The 25930-nt window shown below is 50.9% G+C and overlaps 1 protein-coding gene across 3 annotated transcripts in view; it reads right to left on the reverse strand.

Moving 5' to 3' along the window:
- The window catches only part of MAPKAP1 (MAPK associated protein 1), a 128811-nt gene that overhangs the window by 7726 nt on the left and 95155 nt on the right, over window positions 1-25930 (reverse strand). For all 3 annotated transcript variants that reach the window (XM_032959056.2, XM_032959055.2, XM_032959054.2), the window contains exons 10-11: window positions 21492-21629; window positions 6730-6827 (exon numbers count right to left, since the gene is read on the reverse strand). In XM_032959056.2, the coding sequence (XP_032814947.1) occupies window positions 6730-6827; window positions 21492-21629 (236 nt within the window). The remainder of the gene's footprint in view (window positions 1-6729; window positions 6828-21491; window positions 21630-25930) is intronic.

Here is a 25930-nt window from a genome sequence, read left to right on the forward strand (position 1 = left end):
CCCCCACGCCGGGGGGGGGGGGGGGGAGAGTGGTGCGCAGCCTTAACCCTGCCGCTCCCCGACACCGCTGGCAAAAAGCCGCCCCCCCCCGTGCCACCGAAGAGGCACGGGGGGGGCGGTTCGCGGCAGTTCGTGTCGCCCGCGTCGGCAGCACACCGCGGTTCGACAACAAGCCCGACTCGCCGTCGTAAAGGGGGGCCGCCCGCGAGTTCAATTCCCCGGTCGGGAGTCGACTCTCGCCTGTCGCATCATCTCCACGGAATGAAGACGCGCCCGGCGGTCAGTCGTTCGCCCACCAGGAGAGAGACCCAGCAACCCACCACGCGAACGTGGAACTTTAACCACTGGCCAAGGGGCCCACCAGCAGCGATGAGTGCCATGCACTGTTGCTCGTTTGAGCTCGTGAGCTGGGTTTGCCCCGAAGCATCAGTTTACATCAGACGGGATGGAAACCGATCCGATGTTATCTGAACTGAAATCGTGAGCAAGACAAGCCTCTCTCTCTCTCTCTCGCCCAGGCCCTGCCTCTTACACCTCACTAATGGCTCTGTTCACTACAACCCCCCCTCCTCCACCGCCACATGACTCTGTTCATACCACTCATGTTAGCAACTCGAGTTCAGACCTTAGTCTGTGCCAGTTTGAATGAGTTCCGCTTCTCTGGTGTCTTGCCAATGGAGCACGTGACTCTAGAGATCCAGCCAGGTAGCACTGCCGTCAGCGCGGCCAATGAGAAATGGTTGCTGGATAACCGACGTGATATTTTTTTGTTTTAAAATCACAAATCTCTTTTTTTCTATCCAGACGGGTGGCACTGTTTGCAGCGGAGCCAACATAGGTCATGAGTTTAAATCCCAGTTCGGAGGGTGGAAGAGTAAAAACTAAAAAAGGCATCCATCCATCTACTATAAAAAAAATAAAGACGAAACATTGTGTACGATGCTAACGGCGATTGTCTTATTCCGTGATGGTCCCCTGCCAGGGGAATGTGCAACTTCCACCACTAGCTCAGGATCTTTGGTTGACATGATCACCAATCATTGCCCGTTTGAACAGGCAGACCCGTCCTGACTTTGCGGGACACACCATCGCTTGGTGCAAGCGCAAGCACATCCATAGCAGAGTTTTTGTTTGGGTTAAATCGCGTAAATATATGGGTCGTTAAACCCGCCACCACCCGACACACCCGGCAATTACGACCGGCATCATCAGGCGGCAGCCAGATGTGCGGAGAAATCCTCCTCCCGTTTCGTTCCTTAAACAGAGGGGTAGATGCGATGACCTCACTTGTGAGCCCTCCTTGAGCGAAGTGGGGGGTGTGGGGGGGGGATGCATGAATGCATGTAAATGACAATGGGTATCCATTGCAAGCAACTGTTCACACGCTCCCCGCTACGTCCGCTCCAACCATTGGCAAGGACTGGGGAGAGCACGAGCGAGTGCCGCGATGGCGCGGCGATGGCCACAACGGCGAGCCGGCTCCGTGTCCCGTTCTTTTTTTTAGCCCTCGGCCGCGAGAGCGACGCGGCGAGGGCGACGACGACGCGGCGAGGGCGACGACGACGAGGGAGACGACGTGGCGAGGGAGACGACGACGCGGCGAGGGAGACGACGACGCGGTGAGGGCGACGACGACGCGGCGAGGGCGACGACGACGAGGGAGACGATGACGCGGCGAGGGCGACGACGACGCGGCGAGGGCGACGACGACGAGGGAGACGATGACGCGGCGAGGGCGATGACGACGCGGCGAGGGCGACGACGACGCGGCGAGCTCCGCAAAATGAAATTTTAAGGCGCAGCCGGGACGCGGCGCGAGGCATACGGCTTTTATGAGATAATTATGGTAATGGTCCGTAATTGCAGCTTATTAACTCTTTCTCGGTGGCCGAGCGGTGTACTGATTACTTGGCTCGAATGAAAAAAAGGGCACGAGCCAAAGTGTAAAACGAGCCTCGATTGCATTTGAAAACCTCAAATTAAAACACACACACACACACTCACACGCACGATTACTAATTGCAAGCTGCAGCTTGCTGGAGCGATGTATCCTAGGCTTATTAAATCGCCTGGGCACATAAGGGCATTTGCTTCATTAATGCAGATACCATTCACCACCACAAAGGCAGCCTCAATAATGTGGATTCCCCTTCAACGCAGCACAACCCTGGCAGGAGGCCTGTCGCTCTCCCATCCGATCCTCTGTGAGAGTTGTGTTGTTGCTTCACTTTCACATTTTTGCATGAGCTTTTGATTTGCCAATTACAGTTCCCAGCTGTGCACAGGAGCATTTTGGGGGGGATTATGGGACAATTGCATGGCAAAAGTTACAGGTATTGTGAATTCAGTTAAACACGTACGCTTTCGCAACCAATATTATCCTTCAGGAGCTTTTTTGGGTTTGATCGTGTAAATATAGATGCATTGTTAAACCCGCCACCACCCAACACAGTAAACCAATTTACTCCCCAACACACCAGTGTGCTGTACAAGTAACGAATTGGCATGTTTTGTTTACGTGACAAACTTACCAATTGGCTTTGTCAGGTGTTGGGTTTAACAACACATTTATATTTACGTGATCTAACCCAAAAAACTCCCTTATGGATTGTGCATTCAATCACCACATTAACAGGATTGTTGTAACCCATAGGTGTCGTGATATCAGCACTGCCACTACTTCCACAAGAACGCTATTTAATAAAGTATTGTGGCAATACTTAGTAATTGTGGGACCATAATGCCTTGATTTGGGGCCGTATCGCAACGTACACATTGGGGATGTTTTTCCCAATTTTCGGCTTTCGAAAATCTTGCCTAAATATAAAATTGTTTGTGTTAGATCGATCTGATAATATGACATCACATGTTCCATTACTTCCGTGATGTTACCCCTAAAAGTGGTGTCAGGTAATATCAGTTAATGTAGCGCGAAGATACATTATATTATTGTATCATGTGAACTGCCTGAATTTTTTTTTTTTAAATACAAAGTTGTCTTTAGAATCTGAAAATCCGAAACTTATCCCTAGAAACACAGATAAGCGTCACCTGTATTTAAGCAATACCTGAGTAAACGCCAATAGCGAGGTGCCTGGATATAGCTCAGATTGCAGAGTGTCACCATTCATGAGATCGATAACACTGAAGCCAGGGCTAGCTCAGCCCATCATCCCTCCAGGATAATTTAAAATGAGTTATCACCAGCGTAGGACTACTCGTGGGGGGGAAAAAAGCCAACAATGGTTTTCCCAGCAGACGCATTTGTCCTTGCCAAAGTAATGTGGAATTTCCACCACGAGCTTAAAAAAGCCAATTGAGATGAGCACCACCCTCGTGGCCATTATAACAACGACCTTGACAAGGTACGAGCCACTACCCCTAAAACAACCCGTTTATTTTAAACAGCTAAACCCCACTGAACTATCGCTCTTTTTCAGAGGCAAACCTGGCCACAGCCGCACATGACAGCTCATCGGAGCTCGTTATTTAATCGCATCTACGCGACCACGGCGGGAGAGAGAGAACACGTGGGGGCTCCCAAATATACAGCAGACGCCGACAGGATCGGAATCGAACCCACGACCCTCCTGTGTACCAGACCAGGGAGATAACGTCTCACCCACCCACAGCACTTGCACCTGCTTTTGCCTGCATACATATTGGGCAAAAACGATAGAAATTCTTACTTACGGATACCCAGAATTGGGACTTTATCAAGTATACAGACTGGAGCATGGGAAAGGCAGGACGCATTCGCAGGCTATTTTCTCAGGGTTGGAGTGAGGGAGTTGAGAAATAGAAAGCCACATAGCATAAATAAATGGGATTATTACACCGTAGATATACTAGACTTATATCACGATTTACTGTGGGAATTGCCTCGGCTTGATAAGGGACGGGCACAGGACAGAGAGTAGCATGCGAGCGGACAGGTCACACTCTGAAAATGTTATCGCGAGCTGTGGTACGATACCAAACCAAGATTTGGTGTCAAATCTGCAATTGGCGTTTACAAAAAAAAAAATGTTTCATCAGATCAGAGGCTCCCTACCACACATTACATCACCACGAAGTGCAGCAACCACCAAGTGAAATCCTCACAAGGACTTTTGTCCAAATCTTGTGATCAACATGCTTCTGCCTGCAAGTTGTGGCTGGTTGGTGCTCTGAGAAGTTCAGGGACATGGATCAGTGCCCATCAACTCCCACGTATCAATGAAGCCAAAGTGGATGTGACGACACTAGAGGAAGCTACGAAGGGTACACCTGAATGTCACGTGGCTGAGATTTGCCACTGTTTTTGCGTCTCGTTAACAATGCTTTAAAGTCATGTCACGCAGCCCGTGATAGACAGCCGAGGTGTGTATACAAAACATCGGTCATTTGTTTCTTTGGTTGTAGCTCCCTCCAAAGCAGCTTGGCTGTGTTTGTGTACAGCAGCAGTGGCAGCAGCAGCAGTAGCAGCAGCAGCAGCGGCGGCGGTGGCGGAAATGGAGGGAGATCGCTGGGCCCCAACGGGGCCACCGCCATCAGGAAAATTTACTCGAGCGCGAGCAAACCTCACAAGCGTCTCCGCAAACTTCCCGAGCCGTCAGCGGCATATGGCCATTTTTAATTAAAATTTATAACGCGCGCAATTTTGCCGTTGTTTAATAAGCAGCGCGCAAGCGGCGGCATATGCCACAGAAAGGCGCTTTTAATTAAAGACTCTTTTTTTTCCCCCCCTCCTCCCCGCGCTGTCGCATTTGCCAGCCTAGTGTCCATGATCCAAGTGTCACGGAGGTGACACTCTTTCGCTGATTTTTTGCTTCTTATAATTTAATACATGGCACAAACAACCGCTTTATCTTCAAGAGGCAGGGTGATGTAAAGTGAAAAGGGGCTGGGAGCCTCCGAGAAGACAGATTCACTGGGCCATGGAGCCAGGATTTCTGATGAGTACCACTTTGTGCGAAAGTCAACAGTGGTAGGCCTATGCTATTCTCACCCATGCCATAGGAATGTGGAATTCCACCACTGGCTCAGGGTTGTAAACGGGAGATAAGCACCACCTTGATTTCTCATATGAGCGGGATATTACTTTCGAATTCTTCGTCTCTTACGGAGGTGGCCGATGTCCAGAGTAGGATGTTGCATGGGGGCGGGTGACGTGGCCTAGCGGTCACGTGATCGCCGCTTGTTGCAGAGGTTCACCACCCGACTCCCGCGGCTGCCCTGATTATTACTGCGGTGTGCAATAACCTTAATAAAATATAACAATAGGGTTTTCCCACTTGATAAAATTACTCGCCGTCTGCTTTGCTCACGGCAGACATTGAAGACCCCTCAACTTCATTCGCAACAGTAGGGGGTTTTTTTGCGTGCCGGTATCACGGACAAATGTTGCCAAATACTAAGACCACCCGCAAATGACTCGATTGGGATTACCAAACAACATCTCCTCCTTCACGGGCAGACAAATGCGCATTTGTAGGCCAGGTGTTGAGTCGCCTCGTGCCCACAGGGAAAGCGGCTACCGGGGGGTGCCCTTTTCGGACATTTGAGATGAGACGTGATGTAAAGCGCTGCGAGACGCCAAAGCATACGGGGCCGGTACGTCAAAAACAAATCATTATCACGAGTGAGTCAGCCCCTCTGATGAACTTGGGTTCAAGGCCTGGAGAGCCAGGCTGGAGGTTGTTGTAAGTGTTGAGGCAACGGAGCCAGCACCGCTTAGATGTAGGTTTCAAGTCTTGGGAACTGGGTATCTTCACAGGGTACTCATGGGCATGTTGAGACACGGGAGGTTATGAATTAAGCCCAGAGGATTATGATGCCGACTGAATCTACCAGGGACAATGTGCCATCACCTCCGAGTCCTGGGTTCAAGTGGAGGGACTGGTCATCTCACAGGGTGCTACTGATGAACAAGGTGGGACACTGAGATCTCTTATGTTCTGAGATCAAGCACTGGGGCTTTACCAGGAGCTGCCGCCCATCTTGGGGAATTCAGCGAGGACCTCTGCAGTTTTATAGTCAAGCCCAAACCCGCTCATGGGCTTGAATTACAAACATGAACCGCAAAATCTTGCTCATCTCGTCATGGAGCAGAAACCAGCAAACAAACACGGTCACTGCATCGCGAGCATTTAGATGCGCTTCTGCGGCCCGTCTGGAATGCTCTTCCGATATTAAGAAGCCACTGGAGCTGTGGACTTTTAAATCATCTCGATTGAAAAATTGCATTTCTTTAGGACTGATTTTTGTGTTTAGTTTGTTCTCCTTCTTCCGCACCTCCGATTATCAGGGTTGGCTACTTACGGTGCGAAAGCCGTCCAACATACATGATAGCATTAGCCAGCACCTCTAGGGTTCTACGTTCACGCCTTGGTTACTGGGAATCTCTCACGAAGCCGAAGCTCAAGCTGGAAACAGCAGGACCTCTGACATCCTGTGTCCGAGCCCTGGTTTACTCCACACCCAGGTGGCTACGACCTATAACCCCGGCACACACGTTCGATCCAAGTCTGCACTTGACTGGGATTTTTTTATTCGGCTCGCGAGGGCTCAAGATGAACGTTGACGGCACGGCTCGACAAACGCCCCGCTCCCGCGGCTCAATAACGGCAGCGCCTGCAGGGCAGCCAGGATAATTTCCACGGTTCACTGAACGTCTTGAGACGGTGCATTCGGGTAGAAGGTCCCACGCCGTCTTAGCTCGGCCTGCGACAAAGTGCAAGCGCTCACCTTCAGAACAATCTCGTTGATGGTGGAAGCATCAGCCTGGAAGAACTGGTGCTTGTAGTCGTGGTTGTTGAGGTAGACAAGCTTGAACATAGCGTGTGCTGCACAAACGCACACACAAAACAAATATCAAGAACCACCAATGTTTATAATTCCATAAAGACACATCTTTGGGGTGCAAGCAACATTGTTGGCAAGCTTCCTGTTGTTAAAGGTCACACAGCCGGACAAAGGGGAGGTGTGGACAAAAACACGCGGGACCGGCCCACCTTTGTTTTTCGGAAGAACTGAATTTCATAACCACAACACAGCTAGTAATTGTTTTAGACCCAGTGGAACCAGGGAAGGCTAAGTTTGTTATTAGATACCAACGGCCAATGATTTGTATCATTAACTGGAATGAAATCTGGGTCAATGAGATCATAGCGCTGATGGGCATACATTCACGTACCCAGATGTAAAAAAAAAAAAACGATTTGCAGCCTTTTGTCGAACTACTGTTGCATGGAAGCGCTCACGCCGTATCAGCCGTGGGGTTGTTTGGTCATATTTTACCATGTGAGTTGTTAGCCACGGACGAAAATCAAACCCGGGTGGCTCAGTGCACTAATCTCTGCGCCACCACTCCACCCCACACACACGAACCATGATCCATCTGCTGCTGGATGAAGGCCTCTCCCAGCCATCACCATCTCACGATTTTGCGATGCAACAAATCCACCTTGCGTCTTGCACGCGAGTTAATTTGCACACGCGCTTTATCATAGCCAGGGCAATCGATACCTAATATAAAAAATTCAACAGGCATTTTGGGTTTTAAATAAATACAGCAATAAGGGTGGGTGGCTGTCTGGCTCAGAGTTCTTGAGTGCACCGCTGAAATTCCGTGTTCGAATACAGGTGGATAGAGGGCGCCACGGTGGCGAGATGTTAACTACCTTGCCTGGTATACATGAGGTCGTGGGTTCGATCCTAACCCTGACACCTGTATATTTGGAGTTTGCGTGTCTTTCCCCGTGGTCGCATGGATTTTACTCCGGGTCCTTCAGTTTCACCACTCCCCATTTCAAATCAACATCACGCGTTTAGAGTATTCGGCTGCTATCAATGACCACGTGACAAGTCACTTCTCATTGGACTATCATGTGTGGGCAGGTCGCTTCTAAAAAAGGGCTATATAGCTCGGTGCACCTTACCTGGTGACGAACGACTGCACTTCTTTTGGCTAAATTACAGCTTTCAGAAGTAAAATATAGGTTAGGCTTGTCGTGTAAGGAAAATGTGCAGAGCAGGTGAGAAAGTGCTGTCCTCTCGTGTGTCCGGGTGAGTCACAGGTCACGTGATTAGATTAGGAGCTCGTGTGATACCCGCTTCCGTGAGCAATTCTCTCGAAGAGTTGCGCACTGCTCTGCGAGCGTTCTCACGGCGAGACGCCAGGAGCACAAGCGAAATAAAAATTGGGAAATATATTTGTTGCACTGAACAGGAACTTAAAAACACAACAATCCATTGCTTCACATTGCAGCGGTATCATGTTGAGTCGTGTTCCCACATTAGTACTTCTCCTTTTGCCATCGACATAACTGGCAGCTGCCGCGCTGTTTATTTTGATATTTTGATCGTTCACAACAAGCGACGACGCCGCACTCCTAGACAGGCTGCGTGAGCTGCACGCACATTCAGGCGGCGGAGTGTCGCGTCGATTAATGCACCACTTTAATAATAGCGGCACGTGGCTCGCAATCAAAAGGCTGCGATAAAAAATGTCTACAGCGGGGGGGGGGGAGGGGGATGACCCAGCCCATCACCAAATCCAGGTTGTATAATATACGCACCACTTTGTTGGATGTCAACAGCCTTTGTTATGTACATTTACTTGCAACTGCCATAGGAATGTGGAATTTCCACCCGTGACTCAAGGATGTAAACAGGAGAGGGAGTGCCCCCTCCACACGAGTTGAAGTAGGAAACCACCGACTTTCTGATAAGGAAACGACAATCTCAAGTTTTCTTTTGATGCCAGTCCTGCAATGTTGATGACTGGACACATGTTGAGAAGAGACAGAGAAGATGTAATTGGAGGGGAACAGAAGGAGTAGAGGGAGAAGGAGGATGCCGTGGAGCGAGATATGAGGACAGTGGATGCAACTCGACAAAAAAAAAGCACAGAGTAGAAGCTCATGGCCAGACAAAGCCCGAGAATCTGACCCATGCCCAAAAAAGGACTTTTAAGTTTCGGAGAGGGGATAAGATTCGTCACAACATAGGTCGCAACCTACTTACCGTACTGCCACACGCGGCTAATACGCCTGCAGGTTGGCACCTCGCACACATGGCGATCGGTGTGTGGTCCTCCCACCCTGCAGCAGGATAGCAGGCTTTACCACGAAGAGAATAGTAACGTGCCAGTTCTGTTTGCCGGCATTTGTTTTTAATTACTTTTATGTTTGAGGACGCCCCACTGGGAGCCTTGAAGATGATTGCGTGCTTTTGTAGTGTGTTTGCTGTTTATCCTTGTGCGTGTGTTGTTCATGCCTGTGCGTTTGTAGGCAGTGGTGGCGCAGTGGTTAGTAGTGCAAAGCACCATCAATCCGCAGATACGAGCTGATTCCTGGCCATCGCTGACATCAACGGGCAAGTGCAATCTGAACTGGCGCTGGTCCTCCCCTAGGTTGACTCGGCCTTAATTGACTAGCTGGCACCGAGTGTTAAAATGAGCACTGAGAAGATAAAGGCGGCTGGGTGTGGTCTGGCCACACTACCAAAATCAGCGGTGCAGGCCTTAATAGGTCGTTGCCAACAACACTTGCCCCAACAGTCTATGAAAGCTATACAGGGGATCATTGCGTTTGTGCATTTCACACAGTTTGTGTGTAAGCGAATAAGGAGTGTGTACGTGTGCGAGTGTGTGGAGCGGTGGTGTAGGTGGCGGTTAGTACGCCGCGCTACGAACCTGACGACCCGAGTTTGATTCCCGCTTACGGCCAACACCAGTGACGATTATCTGAGCCGGTCCTCGGCCTCTCCTAGGTTAACTCAGCCCCAAATTAGTGCCTGGTGCGGTGTGTAAGCATCGCCACTAGGGAGACAAAGGTGGTCGGGCATGGTGCTGACCACCCACCCCCTTGTGTGCTGTGTCGGCTTTCATAGGTGCTTGCTAACAGCACTTCCCCAAACAGTCTGTAAAGGCTATACGGGGGTCTGTCTTTGGAGAGTGGCGGGACAGTGGTTTGACAAATTGCGCTACAATCCCAGCCATCTTTACCTCAATTCCCATCCATGGAGAGCGGTATCTGAACATGCCGTGGGCTTCCCCTAGGTCATCTCAGCCTTAAAATAGTGCCAGGTGCAGTGTCTGTGAACACAGGCACTAGGAAGACAAAGGTGGTCGGATGTGGTGCTGGTTACACCGCACCCCCCTAGATGCCACGGTGGCCTTAGCCGGGTGGTTGTCGGCAACTTTCTGCTGAAGTCTCTGACGTTAAATGGAAGATCTATGTCTGAGCGTGTGCGAGACGCAACGATGGGCCAATGAGTGCCAACCCGACCAGCCCACGTGGCTGTGTGCCAGCAAAACAGGAACCTTGGTATCTTTTTTTTCTGTTCCATATGAGCGACCAACATCTGCCTCCTCGGACATTAACGAGGCATAATTAATGGCCTGGTGTGCTGTTAATGCACGCCTGTAATCCAGTGCTCTAGAGGCGGGCTCCCAGCCTGCGAGGTGATGCCGGAGATGGCAACGCAACAAACAGGTTGCCAGCCAATGTGTAGGGATCGTTTAGGTGTTACATTGTCGTATGTGCAGGTTTTTCTTCGGGCAGTCTTTCTTCCAACAAGGGGTTGGTCAAACGCCCCAACGCAGGACCCTCCTAAAATAAGTCCCGAGACTCATTTTAGCACCTGCTGATTAAACTGTCAAGTATTACTGCAGTGGCTAGAAATGAACACGATTTGTTTGTGTCACTTAGCCACGCATTTTTTAAATTCCGATTGCACTATGGGCGTCACACTGCCACGACATTCAGTACCCCCCTTTGGATCACTCGCACGGCGGTGCGCCAACCCTTCGTGTCAGAGAACAGCCCACGGAAGCGGGTATCACAGAGCTACCTTTCGAGATCCCTTCGAGTAACCTGTGATCCACGTGAAAAAAAGGGGAGCACTTTGCCAACCGCTCTGCATATGGCAGCGAGGTTCATCGCGCCACCGTCGAATTTATTTAGAATTCTCGTAGCTGGAATTTTGCCCAAATGAAATGGAAGAACCAAATTCAATGTGATCGGCTTGAGACCATTAATCTGCCACATTTGAAGGCAAGGAATAGTTTTTTTTTAATAAATGCTGTGTTTGCAATAAGCCCGAGAATGAATGATTTGCTAATGCAAGTCCCTAGTTCCAAGTCGATCAGGAGCTTAACAGCTATTCTTTGTTAACTAACTTGGTTCCATTTATGCCCACTATTAACCCATTCATTCCCACTGAATACATTCATTCCCACTATTAATCCATTAATGCTCACTATTAATCCATTAATTCCCACTAGTAATCCATTCATGCCCACTATTAATCTTTTGATGACCACTATTAATCCATACATACAGGAATGCCTAAAAGTAACGTTACTTTTTTAGTAGGGGCCTTCATTGGCATCTTTTGGCAACCCTCTATATATTGGGAGCAAATTGGAGTAACCGGAGGAAAAAAATGAAGAGGGGGATACCACTTACAGCACCACACAGAAGATTTCAAAAACTCATCTACTGTCTCGCCATCTGCTGGCCACCTTGCAGCTGAGGGAGTCTTTAAGCATCACAAATCAAAGCGATCCACCAATGTTCGTCTGCGAAGTGCTGTATATCACATGCACGTTGTTGTCGTCACCACCACCATCACCACCCCCAGAGTTGTCTTTTCCCTCCCTGGAAGAGGCTTCTTGAGAGTCTGCGTCTACTCGCACCGAACGAGCGTCTGAGGTTCCACGTCCCTGTGGCCAGGGCCAGTCAGAGATGGAGGTTGACTACAATTGACCTGCACAAAGTGATCCTTGTTTTGTTGATGCCCGAGTGATGGAAAGCGGAATCAAGCCCTAAACAGGAGTTGAAACGTTCCGATTGCGAGCCGCAATTCTTTAGAATATAACGTTATTGCCGCTGGTGATGATTCTGTAACTGCCGCTGCGAATGAGTCACTGACCCTTCCTCGCTCTCTGTAATCCCGGCCACTTGGGCACAGAAACATGACATTTGCGTCAGAAATTTTCGCGCAGAGATGTTGCCGCCGCCGCCGCCGCCGCCAGCGTCAACCGCCGCAGCCACCGCCACCACCACCGCAGCCACCGCCACCCGGCGCTCGTGTGAACGCTGATTGATGGTGGCGTGCCGTGCTCGCAATTAATCAGCAAATGAAATTGTCAGCAGAATCGGAGCGGCGGGTAGCGGCGCGATGCAGTGATCACGGGCCTGACAGCGCGTAGTCTGTAAAAAGCGCATTATTTTCGTGAGCCCTACGCACGTCGCCATCTGGCCGACTAATCAAACATTCCCCCGTAGCACCACGCCCGCGTGTGCCTTCGCTGTTAACGCTTTTTTTGGTGCGTTCCCCGCTCCTCCAACCCAATGCTCTCTCTCCCCCCCTCCCAGTCGCCCGCCCACCTTTCCCGTTAAGCACCTGCGTGCCTGCCGCTCGCTCGCGAAGACATTAGGCCGAGCGTAGCAGCACGGAAGCACAATTTGTCAACTTTTAATCAAGTGTAACTTATGTGAGGCTCGGCTGACAGGGTCCGGCCTGGCGGCCGAATGAGCAAGAGCACGGTGCTTGTCTGTGAGCGGCCCCAGAGCCTGTGGTGGAAAATCGACGATAAAAACCGAGGTAAATTTTATTTTACCAGGTAAGGCCCAATGAGCTATGTAGCTCTTTGTCAGAAGCAGACCTGGCCATAAATTATAGCTCAACAAAGTGGCTTATCATGTGCAAATGCATGGCAGCCAAACAAACTACTCGAAACGCATCTTTTTTTAAAATGTGGAAAAACCGGAGGAGCCGGGAAAAACAACCACGTGACCACGGGGAGAAAGTGCAAACTCCAAAATGTACGGGTGTCAGGATCCAACCCACGACCTCCTGCATGCCAGGCGAGGGAGTTAACATCTCGCCACCGCAGCGACCCATTATGGTTGTGGGTGCCAATATGTCCAAAAGACGACAACGGTTGACTTCTCACAAAATAGTACTTGCTTTAGCCACAGTGCAGTAACGATGGACTGAGTAGACCACCAACATCGATTTGTGAGTCGGGTAGCCTTGCCATCAGCACTGTATGGCCAAATGAGATAATTCAATTCTGAATTAGGAGTTGCATGTACTCATGTTTAAAACTTTTCCACAAACATCGATTGTATCCCAATTGTGCTATCAGTCATGCCATTCACTGAAGAGGCATTGCTCTGAATTCCCTACGTGAGCAGAGCAAATAAGACTCTGACCCAGTAGGGTGGGGGGGCAGTTCAAATCCCGGTCAGGGGTCTACTCAGCATACTGTTCAGACAAAGACCCCCAACCCTCCCACCCACATAGCCTTAACACGACTGCTGGGGGCAAGTGTTGTTAGCGAGCACCTATTAAGGCCGGCACGGCACTCACACGGGTGAGTGGCCAGCACCACGCCCGAGACCGCCTTCGTCTCCTCAGTGGCGATGTTCACACCGCACCAGCTACTCATTTAAGGCCGAGTCGACCTAGGGGAGGCCCAGGATCAGTTCAGATAATCATCACCGGTGTTGGCCGCGAGCGGGGAAATAAACCTGGGTCGCCGGGGTTCGTAGCACAGCGCGCTGACCGCTGCACTATACCAGCGTACCATTCATACGGGTGTCGAACAAACGTGCAGCGCATTGTGGGGTGTGAACAGTGCTCATTCTATTGAGAGACTTGGCCACCGCCATGAGAATGTGGAATTTCCACGACCGGCTCAAGGCCACACATACATTTCCGCGCCACCCCACGTCCATAGGATACGACGTTACGTTCCGCGTACATATTTCCGGCAGCACTGCAATGTGAACCGTCCCTCTTGTGTCCGTATTCTGGTTTTTGTACGGACAAGCAGCTTAACGGGACGTTGGTTTTGTAACAATGTCCCCCCCCACACCCCCGAACCCAAAGAGGTGTCGAACAGCTACGCATTAACTCGAGGAAGTGTTCGCGTGCGTGCTGGGTAAGAGCTCAAAGTCATTTGGCAGTGCCTAATCATTGCAAACGCACACAAAAAAGGCTTCCTCCTGATTTAGTGGGATGCGAATGTTGTTTTAATTTTCCTTTTTTTTCTTACCGAGATTTAACCCAATTCTTCTCGAGTCTTAATTTTGTATCTAATTTCTTGGTAAGTAAGACAGATGCCATCCCGACACGTGCAGCTGTTTTAAACTCTTAAATGCACAGCATCCTCGTGCAGGTTAAAAGCGCACGGCGATAATCACGGTTGCAGTTAAACAAATTATTTGGTCATGCTTGGTGCGTTGGCAGCGGACAACCGCAATTAACAAAAAAAAACTCACATTCGTCACGTAGAATTGTACGTGCTATGAAGCAGGGCCATTGCCCGAAACGTCGCCTATATTTACAGTTTTACGTTATGGCCGCAGAGTTACTGCAGTTAAAGCTTTTTTTTAATATACTTTATTTCTGATGCACCGCCGCTCTGGAGTAAATTTACAGGAAATGTTCTAATTATTTCAATCCTCTCGGAGAAAAACGTGAACGCCGAGCACCGTCTCAAGAACAGCGGAGTGTATCGTCGTCGCTGTGATGTCCTCTCCTTCGTATTTGTGGATTGGACATTGCGTCGTTATACCTTCAACGGTCTGTTCTGGATGACCACAGTCGCACACTACTTGAGAGTTTTTTTTATTTTCTATTTGTGCACCATCGGCTATCCGCATCTACTGCCACGGTTTGTGCAGTGGATGCGGTTTAGGGTGGACCATGAGATTCGTGGAAGATCAAACCCAGGGATCTTCTGCGTTGGGTCCTTTCATGAGGTGTTTGTTTGCGAATTATTTTTGAAATCCATTCAGCTTTCCAAGCTTCAGTGGACTGATCATGGCTGATGCATCATTTGTGGTGTCTCAAAACATTCTTAATTTTCCCTGGAAAGACTTTTTCAACAGGTTCCCAAAGAACCAGGAGAAATCACTCCACATTTCAACAAGGTGTGAAGATCCATGAAAAGTTTTTTTTTTCTCATCAAGGTGAGGTTTAAAAAATATATTATAGATTTTCCAAAACTCCGTGTTCTGGAATAAATTCAACTTATTTGAGTAACATTTTTTTGGGATATGTATCGACTGTTCGGGGGGGGGGGGTCATGCTTAAGGCGAGAGGCCACCGAGATGGGAGTAGATAGACTCACGCGTACGAGGGAGACGATAATTTAAAACTCCTTGCTGTACACTGTAACAAGTAACCCCCCGCCACTCTGCATCCATCAGGGCCGAGTCGAGCCGCGCGCCTTGCGTACGTGGCGATCTCTGCGCGATCCACCAACCCCGTACCTCCAAAGCAAGGTGGGGGGGGGGGGGGTTGTATTATATACGATGTACACACGTTGCACCACTTTCGCACCGTTACGTTGCCAAACCGTGCTAAATCGGAGAGAGGTACGGGGCGCGCACATCACGGCCGACCGCGCGAGCCGGGAGAGGACGGCGCGGCGCTGGCCGTGGCCAACTCGGCGGCGGCGTTGTCGTCGCGAGCGTTTATTAGCGCAGCTGCCGCCGCCGCTGCCGAGCGAGCGAGCGGGCGGGCGGGCGGGCGGGCCGTTGTGCGGCTGGCTGGCTCCGCGCCGCGCTGACATCTCATCGGGCCACCGACAAGCGCGCGTGATTAATAGCGGCGAACGGCGGCAAATATAATAAGGAAGCATGTTGCAACTATTATTTAAATGTCAGGCCGGCGGTGGTGGTGGGGCCTTTTTCCCCCCCCCACCCCTCTTTTCTTTCAGGGAGGGGAGGCTGGTGTGGGGGGTGGAAGGACCACCTGCTTTCGTCGGGAGCCGGGCGATTAATTAATGGGCGAGAACACAGCCGCGCGTCGGACGCCTGCCGGAGATTACCATAATGAGGCTCGGCGGAGTGGCGGAGAGCTACCGGCTCCTGCCGCGGGTTATCGAGGCTCGAGCGTGCGCGTGTGAATATTAATAGCCCGACCTCCCCACCCCAGCGATCCGTGCGCAGCCATGCTATGCCCGTGTCACACGGCGAGTGGAATTTTTTTTTCTGGGGCGGCCAGGCTACGTTTGGTGAGGTGGACATGGGCATTCGAGTTTGGTTCGTTCGTATTCTACCAGCTGCTTGTGTTGACGTCAAAGCATCTCCACCCCCCCCCTCTTGCTCCCATCTGTTGGAAATTCCACATTGCTATTGCCGGGGGGGCCAGTTTCGCCAAAAGATGATCACTGTAGACCCCTTGGGATGGGCTGTGTCGATCCCCTCTGCGGATTTTAACTTGTGCTCCACTGACTTCGATTCAAGTGCTTGAGCCACTGTCAGTCAGCCGGATAGAAAATATTTTTTCTGTACACTGCTGATGATGTTTTTGTTGACCAGGGGACATGTCTAATTCTGTAATTGATCTTCAAATCGTGATTCGATTTTTTAAAAAAATGTTCCCAATCGAAGGAAAAAAATTATCCATTACGCACAACTCCAGAAGTTATCCATAGCTACAAGTTAAGAGGTCTATAGAACCTCACTTGGGTTGCGTCTCCTTCCTTCAACGGTTTTGCGAACGTTCGCGAGACCATTGATATTTAAGCCTCATTCGGGAGGGACGCGACCGCGTGCGCGCAAAGTGCACCCAAAGAAAGCACGCCGCACCAATATATCCTTCGGCTGAGTACAAGCAAGGAGATCGTTTACTCCACCTCGGTGCCAGTGCCGAGTGGAAGGGTAGAGACAGATACACGCGAAGGACACGGTCGAAACTAGACCACAAAAGCGCACGCGGAACATGGCAGACGGTGAACGCCCGTGTTCTTCGCTGCCACAAAAAGAGGCAGAGGAGAGAACAGGCATGAGAGAAAGGGGACACGCAGGGAAGCAAGAGTGGAAAAGACAAGGCAGGTAGCGGATACAGGCAGACGGACAGACAGACACACAAAGCAGGCAGGAAAAGGCAGGCCAAGACAAATTGACGCAAAGACAGACACTGGCAGTTTGGCAGAAATACAGACGGGCAGACAAGCAGGTATACAGACGGGCAGATGGGCAGACAAGCAGGTATACAGACGGGCAGACAGGCAGGTATACACGTGTACACTTTCGCCACTTGCCACCCTTTCTCCTTTTGCTGCTGACGTTCAATTAAAAAAACAAAACCCCGCGATCCCAACGCGTGCGCGAGCCGAGCGACAACCAGGATGCGTGTGACGGAGCGGCGCTCCCCGTGACCTCAGTGCAGCGCGCTCTCGGGCACCCTCTCCCCGCCGCTCTCATTCCCCTCCTCTTCCTCAATCACTCTCCCACTTGCTCGCTCCCGTCCATCTCCCGCTCGCTCGCCGTTTCCCCCTCGCTCTCATTCATACTCCCTCATTAACTCTTCCTCGCTCGCTCTCAACCTCTCATTTATCTCTCCCTTGTTCACTCTTATTCGGCCGCTGTGTCTCCCTGCTCTCATCTGTCATTCTCTCTCTACTTCACACTCTCTGAGATTCTCGCATTTGTCCTCTCACACTCACTCGTAGTATCTACCAATCTCATTCATTTTGCTGCTCTGCCTCACTCCCTCTCATCGCTCTTGCTCCCCGGCTCACTCACCCTCTCTCTTCTCTCACCCCCCTCAGCTCACTCAGCCCCTCATCTCTCTCCCCAGCTCACTCACCCTCTCTCATCTCTCATCTCTCTCCCCAGCTAACACTCACCCCCTCTCTCATCTCTCATCCCAGCTCACTCACCCCCTCTCTCATCTCTCACTCACCTCTCACTCGCCAGCTCAAATCTCTCACATGCTCTCACCCCCCCTCCCCCAGTGCAGTCACTATACAGTATCTCTACTTTCTGACTTCTCTACTTCACACTCTCAGTCTGTACCTTTCTTTCGTTCACTCATTCACCCTCACTGTCACCGTCTCTGACCTCTCGTTCTACCTCGCTCACTCTTGCTCAGCTCTCCCCTAGCTCACATTGTCACTTGTTCACTCTCCGATTCCCCAGCTCCCTGCCACTCTTGCCCTCTCGATCACTCCCTCAGCTCACACACTCACGCGCCCTCTCATTCTCTCCAGCTTAAACGCTCTCTCACTTTCCCTCCGACACTCACTCGCACCCTCCCCCAGTTCACACTTACTCTCATCTCCCCCTCTCCTCCGCTAAAACTCACTCATCCTCTGACTTCCTCCAGCTCACACTCACTCTCCATCACTCTCTCACTCTCTCCAGCTCACTGCCTCTGTCGCTCATCTCTCACTACCTCTCACTCATCTCTCTTCACAACTCACACACTCACTCTCCATCACTCACTCTCTCCAGCTCACTGCCTCTCTCGCTCATCTCTCCCCAACTCACACACTCACTCTCCCCCGGCTCCCTGCCTCTCTCACTCTCATCTCTCACTCTCCCCAGGTCACACATCCCTCACTACCTCTCGCTTATCTCTCTCCACAACTCACACACTCTCCATCACTCTCTCTCTCTCACTCTCTCCAGCTCACTGCCTCTCTCGCTCATCTCTCACACTCCCCAGGTCACACTCATCTCTCACTACCTCTCACTCATCTCTCTCCACAACTCACACACTCACTCTCCCCTGGCTCCCTGCCTCTCTCTCTCTCACTCTCCCAGCTCACACTCTCACTCGCTCTCTCTCACTCTCCCAAGCTCACACTCTCACTCGCTCTCTCTCTCTCACTCTCCCCAGCTCACACTCTCACTCGCTCTCTCTCTCTCTCTCACTCTCCCCAGCTCACTCTCACTCGCTCGCTCTCTCTCTCACTCTCCCCAGCTCACACTCTCACTCGCTCTCTCTCTCACTCCCCAGCTCACACTCTCACTCGCTCTCTCTCTCTCACTCCCCAGCTCACACTCTCACTCGCTCTCTCTCTCACTCCCCAGCTCACACTCTCACTCGCTCTCTCTCTCTCACTCCCCAGCTCACACTCACTCGCTTTCTCGCTCTCTCTCACTCTCCCCTGCCTCCCTGCCTCTCACTCTCCCCAGCTCACACTCTCACTCGCTCTCTCTCTCTCTCACTCTCCCCATCTCACACTCTCACTCGCTCTCTCTCACTCTCCCCAGCTCACACTCTCACTCGCTCTCTCTCTCTCTCACTCTCCCCAGCTCACACTCTCACTCGCTCTCTCTCACTCTCCCCAGCTCACACTCTCACTCGCTCTCTCTCACTCTCCCCAGCTCACACTCTCACTCGCTCTCTCTCTCACTCCCCAGCTCACACTCTCACGCTTTCTCGCTCTCTCTCACTCTCCCCTGGCTCCCTGCCTCTCTCTCACTCTCCCCTGGCTCCCTGCCTCTCTCTCTCTCCCCTGGCTCCCTGCCTCTCTCGCTCGAGCGTCCGGGGGAGACGAGACAATCAATCACGCCGCTGTCGTGGCCCGTGCCGTCACCCGCGCGGGATGGGTCAGCGATTGGCGGGCGGCAGATAGCGCAGCGGACAACAGCGTTGGGGGTGGGCGGGCGGGCGCGAGGGCGGTCGCGGGTGGCGGGTGGACACCGCAATTAAAGTTAAAAACCCGCGAGACGCGCTACCCTCTCTCGGAAAAGGTTACCGGGCGCCAGCGTAACGGAGGCCCCGCCGCCGGCCGCTGCCTCGCACCGATTGCCGCACCGGCGTCAGGCCCAGAGTCGCGACAGCAAAGGGGGAAAAAGTAAAGCGACCGCGCCGGTCTCGCTAGGTGGTGCCTTTATGAAGTGGAGAAAAACCAAGTCCTCAAATTATACTGCCATTGCACCGCCTGCGTCGTGCCGCGAGACAACAAGCCGCCCCCCGCTCGGACAGCGTCGCGCTGCGTCGGCGACCGACACCGGAAGGGGCAAGCCACAGGAGCGGTGCGCTTCTGCGGGCGTCTGGGCGGTGCAGTGGTCGCGCACGTGCCCCACGGCGAGAAGGGCTGCGAGGTGCCCTCTTGGGTGGAGTTGATACGCCTTCCCCTCTATTCTGCGTGGAGGGGATTTTCCTCCAGGCTCCCCCGGTTTCCCCCAATATGTTCAGGAAAAATACACGTTGAACTTAAATCAAACAAAAAATATGCGATGTAACTGATGATGGGACGAACATTCCAATGCTATAGGGTGGCAAAATCTGTGCTGGAAATTCCATATTCCTGTGGCAGTGCCTGGACTACCCCCACAGGGCAACTACTCCATTTTAGTTCCGCCGTCATGTTTACACCCACCAATGCATCTTTGTGGCTCGTATATGATATCAGAAAAGGGCCGCCTAGGCCCTGTATTATAAACATCCGGCATCCGCGCAAGGAGCACTCTTCTCCCAGACTTTTAAGCAAAGGCGACCCGCCCCCACATCCCATCGTCGACCCCCCCCCAAGGTCACCGGAATGCCGACGCAAGCGAGATGAGCCCGCCAAAAAAAATGTTCTGCCTCTAAGATTGTTTTTATATATATATGCAGGTTCCGCTACTCTCCTCTATTCAGGGACTTTACAGGTGACCGGGTCTAAAAGTTTGCATGCATTGTCCAGGCTTGGCACAAACGCACGCTAACAATAACGCTCTTCTCTTCCTCCAAAGCCCCGAGCATCAATCAGATGCTGCTCGGTACCTGCAGCGTCAGGTTTTTTTTTTTTTACCGTGCGAGTGGGGAGCCGGGCGAGCGGGCGGGTGAGCGGGCGGATAGATGACGGAGGTTAGAGAGAGTTCCAGGAAGAGGAAGGCATCATCGCGGTCAACTCCTTGACGTGGCACTTTGTTGCAGCACCGAACTGATTTTTATTGGCGACGAGCAGAGCAGGATCGGTTTCAAGTGTCCCAACGACTTTTCCGCAATGTTCCTGCCGTTCACTGGCCAGCGCTCCGTGATCCCAATGACCCCGAGGTTCGAATCGCGGCCACGACGAAGGTCGGTGGCGAGCGGTATCCGAACCAGTTGTGGGGGCCCATGCCCCTTTTAACCAACCCTGCACTGACCAAACGTGAAGTTCGGTCAACTCTCACGACTGACGTGGCATGGGGAGGGGCCTTTACCCATTTGTGGAGTAACAAAAAAAGGGCTGTAAATGACGGTTTATTATTTGTTTATTTAATCATATGCTGTTGGAAAATATGGAATTTCCACTCGTCGTCAGAACCACCAATGGAGCCGCAACGCTCATATGAAAACAGAATACTTTGCCAGACAACAATTGACCAGAGAGCTCCATTCAAAGTTGTATCTTTTTCTTTAATTTGCTGTAAATGTAGCTCCTCTAGTGGCTGGACGGGTCATGTGATCCTATTACAGCACGTACGAATCAAAAATAATTTTACACTTCTGGTTCGACGCAGGTATAGCGAGCGTAAGAATGGAAGTGACTTTATAGGCCGTTGCATGCCTAATTCCTCTACCCATTTTGACTCCCCAAGCATTCACTAAAAAACGATTTTCCATTTGGTCAAATTACAGCTAATTCGCATTAATGGGCAGTGGATCACTATCTCAACAGCTGTAAGCTTGGCGCTCGCAACAGCTGTCGGAAGGACAACTCGGCCGGCTGGCCGGCGTGCACATGGGCGAGTACGTGCGTGCATGCCGAGTACCTGGGGCCTTCTCCTCCACCATGTCGCAGGCGCACAGGAGGTCCGCGTCTATCGACACCGGCTTCTGCTTGAAGAGGAACTTGGTAGTGGTCTTCTGTGGGGTCACGGGGTCAATCTCCACCTTGTCACCCGATATACCTGCCCGGCACACGCGACGCCGCAGACGTAAGCATCAGGTTATTAGCTGGAGGACGACCCAGCTGCTGGCAAGCACCCGTTAAAGCCGTATGAGCAAATCAGAATTTAGAATCTTTATACTGGAGGAATCCGATGAGCTATGAAGCTCTTTTTCACGCGTGTTGATTCTAAATGCGGAGGGAAAAACCGGAGGACCCAGAGAAAAATCCATGCGACCACCTCCAAATATACAGGCGTCGGGGTCGGGATCGAACCCACGGACTCCTGTAAGCCAGGCGAGGGAGTTAACGTCTCGCCACCGCAGCGCCCTAACACGCGGCTGGAAGGGATGACGTGGCAGATGGGAGAAATTGGGTTATGGAATGGTTGTAAAAGGAGATAGCATGGCCGAGAGAATGACCACAGTGGAGATGGAGCAATGAGATCCGAATATTTATACTGGAGGAATCCGATAAACTATAAAGCTCTTTGTCACAGATGTCCAGTATGGCCATATCATAACATTTCAACAAACATACAGGAGTGCCAAGTATAGTAAATGTAAAGAAATCGCGTACAAAAAATATGCAAATAATTACCTTACCAGGTAAAGCTTAAACAGCTATTAGCTTATTTTTCAGAATTGACTGGGCCACAAATGACAGCTCAACGAAGTGGCTTATGACGTGGAAATTTATAGCAAAAAAAAAATACTCGAAACGCATCTTTCTAAATGTGGAGGGGAAAAAGCAGAGGACCCGGAGAAAAATCCACGTGACCACGGGTAGAATGTGTAAACTCCAAATATACAGGTGTCGCCATCGAACCCACAGCATCCAACACACCAGGCGAGGAAGTTAACATCTCGCACGTTTCTCATGCACGGGCATGGGGTGGATTGTGGCATTGGCAGGACGAGGGATATGCCGATGGCCTGGAGGACAGGCATCCGTCCGACAGTGTCGAGCGTGTGGCTGCCGATTCTGTTTTGTCAAGAAGCCATTGAGAGGTCACAGTAAGGTGAGGCCTATTGGTCACGTAAACGAAGGCGTGATCTATTTTGTCCAGTCGCAGCTATGTCCAAATCTCACACTTGAGGAAGCGTTTCAGGATGTGGCAAAAGTGGGACAACGACATTCTTTGAGAAATGCCATTTGCTGGAAAATAAAAACTAAACAAATCCTACGTATAAATAAAAAGAGACCCATGTGTTTTTTGTGATATACGTTGATCGATATCCTTTGTAAATCCAGTCAATGTCTTCAATATCCAAAAGAAGCTTAAACTCGAAAAACGCAGTACTGCTCTTGCTGGTTATGTACCCAGTCTCAATGCTGTTTGGCTGCCCAACACAACTTTGAACCTTCATTTTTAAATATTTTATAATTGCAGGTGCACTCCAGCGACATCACGGCAGGGTGCCCGACTGACTTTTAAACCTCTTTCTGGCTAATAAGAGTCTGAAACTGACATCCAAGAGCCCAGGCCATACAGCCCAAGTATGCATCTCGAAGATTAAACCTGATCATTTTTTTATTGCATATTCCTTTACGGCACTGTCTGCCCAACGCCCCCACTGTCTACGGTTCAACACAGGCATTCCTAGATGCGGCAGCTGCTACTTTCTCCCCCACCAATCTCCTCCTCTTCCAACCTAAAACCCAGCGTGTAATGTCCCAACGTGATCTGATGAGATGTGTCAGCAAGCAGCGTGGAAAATCTCGGTAAACTCAACCGGCAATCAGTCGGCCAGGCGGCACGGGGAATTACTGGTCGCACTCTCTCTCTCGCGCCCGCCCACCCACCCACTCGCGCTCGCTCGTCCGCGTGCGAGCGAACGAACACACACACACACAAAGGGCCACCCTCTCCGCCGTGCGCGGCTGGAGCACGCTCCTCTGCCTCCCAAACGAGAAGTGGCAGCGCAAGCAGCACTCCATTTACCAGCGGGGATTATGTTGGAGCGTCGTGGGAAAGGGCGAGGGGGGGGGGTATGGAGCAGGGGGAGCTATCATTGCAGCGTGCAGGGGAGGGGGCGAAGGAGACGCCGAGGCAGGAGAGAGTAAAGGGCTTTGTGCAACATTACACGGCCTGCATGCACCCGTGCTGCGTTTGCATCCGGACGTGCGTTTTCCACCCTCTACCCCAGCAGAGGCAATTTACAACGGAATGGTGGATTACTAAAGCATCGACACGTTTGACTTTGTCTTGAGACTGGGGTACAAAGTAGGCAAATGGGGGGGGGCCCACGTGTTTGTTTTTTTTCACGAGAGGGAGGAAAAGAGGGGTGTAACAACTCTACAGGCTCGAGAAGGGACTGGGTTGACATTATCGTCAAGAATGTAGGGCACCCATACCTAACAGAGAGGAGGGTTCTTTCCTGTAGACATCTGGTGGTTCTCGGCAGCATTGGTTTAATGAAGCCTGACTCGGCTGACGAGACGGCGAGTGGACAAACCAGTGTAAACCACTGCTGCTGAAATATTGCACTCCAAGGTCATGTGGCTGATGGCATGTGTAAAAAAAAAACTTGCATTTTGTGTGGGCGTATTTTCCGCTAATTTTCTTGTTGCAGGGGTGTTAGCCGTGGCTCAGCGGTACACACAGGACACTACGAATTCTATTCCTGGCCGTGGCAAAGCGGCGAGTGATATCTCCACCAGCATTGGCTCCCTGCCCACTCCCCGCTGCACCAATACGCGCTGACCAGCGTGGTGCATTTGAGCCGACCAACACAGCTTGCAGAGGCGTTCTCAATCCAGCAGCGGATGGATAAAGTTCCGTAAATGTTTTCATGTAATAGTACGGGAGACATTCCTCGGCACGGTCGTATGCCGAGCCGAAGAGGGAGAGTGATGAGCCTTACTTCAACAATAAGGGAGTCTAGGCATGGAAGCCAGAGGATAGGAATTTCAGACAGAAGTAGTATAGAAAGTGCAACCTTCCACATAGAAGTGGCAAGACAGAACAATGTCACATTACAAACCAATCACTCTTATATCAAGGTGGACCCATGGGCCAGACGTTATCCGTGGTTCCCAGTAGTTTGGTCGTTTGATTTATAGTTTTTTTCAAATGTCATCCTGTAGAGTTGGGTTGGCCGATTATTATAAAAACTGTATATGATGGTTATGTCTTGATTTGAAACTTTCGTGACTGCAGGAATCCATATGCTCTGGTTCTTTCGGTAAAGTCACATAAATAGAAAAAAAAATAACAAAAGAAAACACGATGTTTCGGTCGCAACACAAGCGTCCGTATTCAGGCGATGATGGTTATGTTTGCGTGGTCATTGGTGACTGGGCGAAAGCGATCAATTCACTACGTTTGAGAACCTGGTGTAATCACTGGTGGCTTAAAGCCCAGCTTTAAAATCCAGGATTTCATCAGGTGCTTCGATTTGATCATTCAGCCTGACACGCCACCATTTCCAAAATGCATTTACATTTAAGTGAAAAAATATTACACGCACGTACACAAAACCTGAAAGCAAACACTACAACTCACAATAATTCTAATTTGCGTTACACACCTTGACCCTGTCCAAATATCCCCGTGAGGGTTTATTTATTTATTATTGTTTAGCGCAGCAGCGCCGCGGCGAGAGCGGTGCAAGGCATCCGACCGGAAAAAATAATGATAGTAGTGTAATGAAACAAAAAAACAATAAAACAAGTCGGGGGACTGCAGGCAGGAAACAAATAAGTGGCGGTCAAGACACGGGGAGGTGAAGCCCTTTTGTTTTATTTTCCGGCTCACGGAGCGGCTGCCCCATTAGTCAGAACCTGGCCACCAGCGCCAAGGTCACCAAAGGCCCATCATTCAGGGGACATCAGTAGTAGGGGGGGGGGGTGGGGAAATCCGCGGAAGCTGCCCGCTCGGCCGAGCCGCGCCCCCCCCTCTCCCCGCCGCTCAGAGCTACTCAATCAATCGATGTCGTCTTTAACTTGGCCAGGTGAGAGCCAATTTAGAGTCATTACGTCCTTTTACGAGCGGTGGGCCCGCTGAATGCAAATAAACACTTTCGGGATTGCGCTGGCGGCGGTGTAGAAAATAAACCCGAAAAGGGTTGATCACTGCGCTCGAGAGCAAACAGTGCAAACTGGTAGCAGTGCGACATTAAAGAGGCCATTGTTCTCAGGAAAAGCTGTAGTCCGCCTACGTTCAGTGAACTCGATTATCAATGCACATTGGTTTATTGTTTAAAATAAAACGTAGAAGTTGGTCGTTTTATTTATGAAGGCCATTGCCTGTAACATCTGCTTGCTAAATAAACAAATAAAATGCCCCAACTGTGCTTCCAAATTCCAGGTTTTTCGAAG

The sequence above is a fragment of the Petromyzon marinus genome, chromosome 22 (genome assembly GCF_048934315.1).
Source record: "Petromyzon marinus isolate PM22_M1 ecotype Great Lakes invasive population chromosome 22, UKy_Petmar_22M1.pri1.0, whole genome shotgun sequence".
Taxonomy (NCBI): Eukaryota; Metazoa; Chordata; class Hyperoartia; order Petromyzontiformes; family Petromyzontidae; genus Petromyzon; species Petromyzon marinus.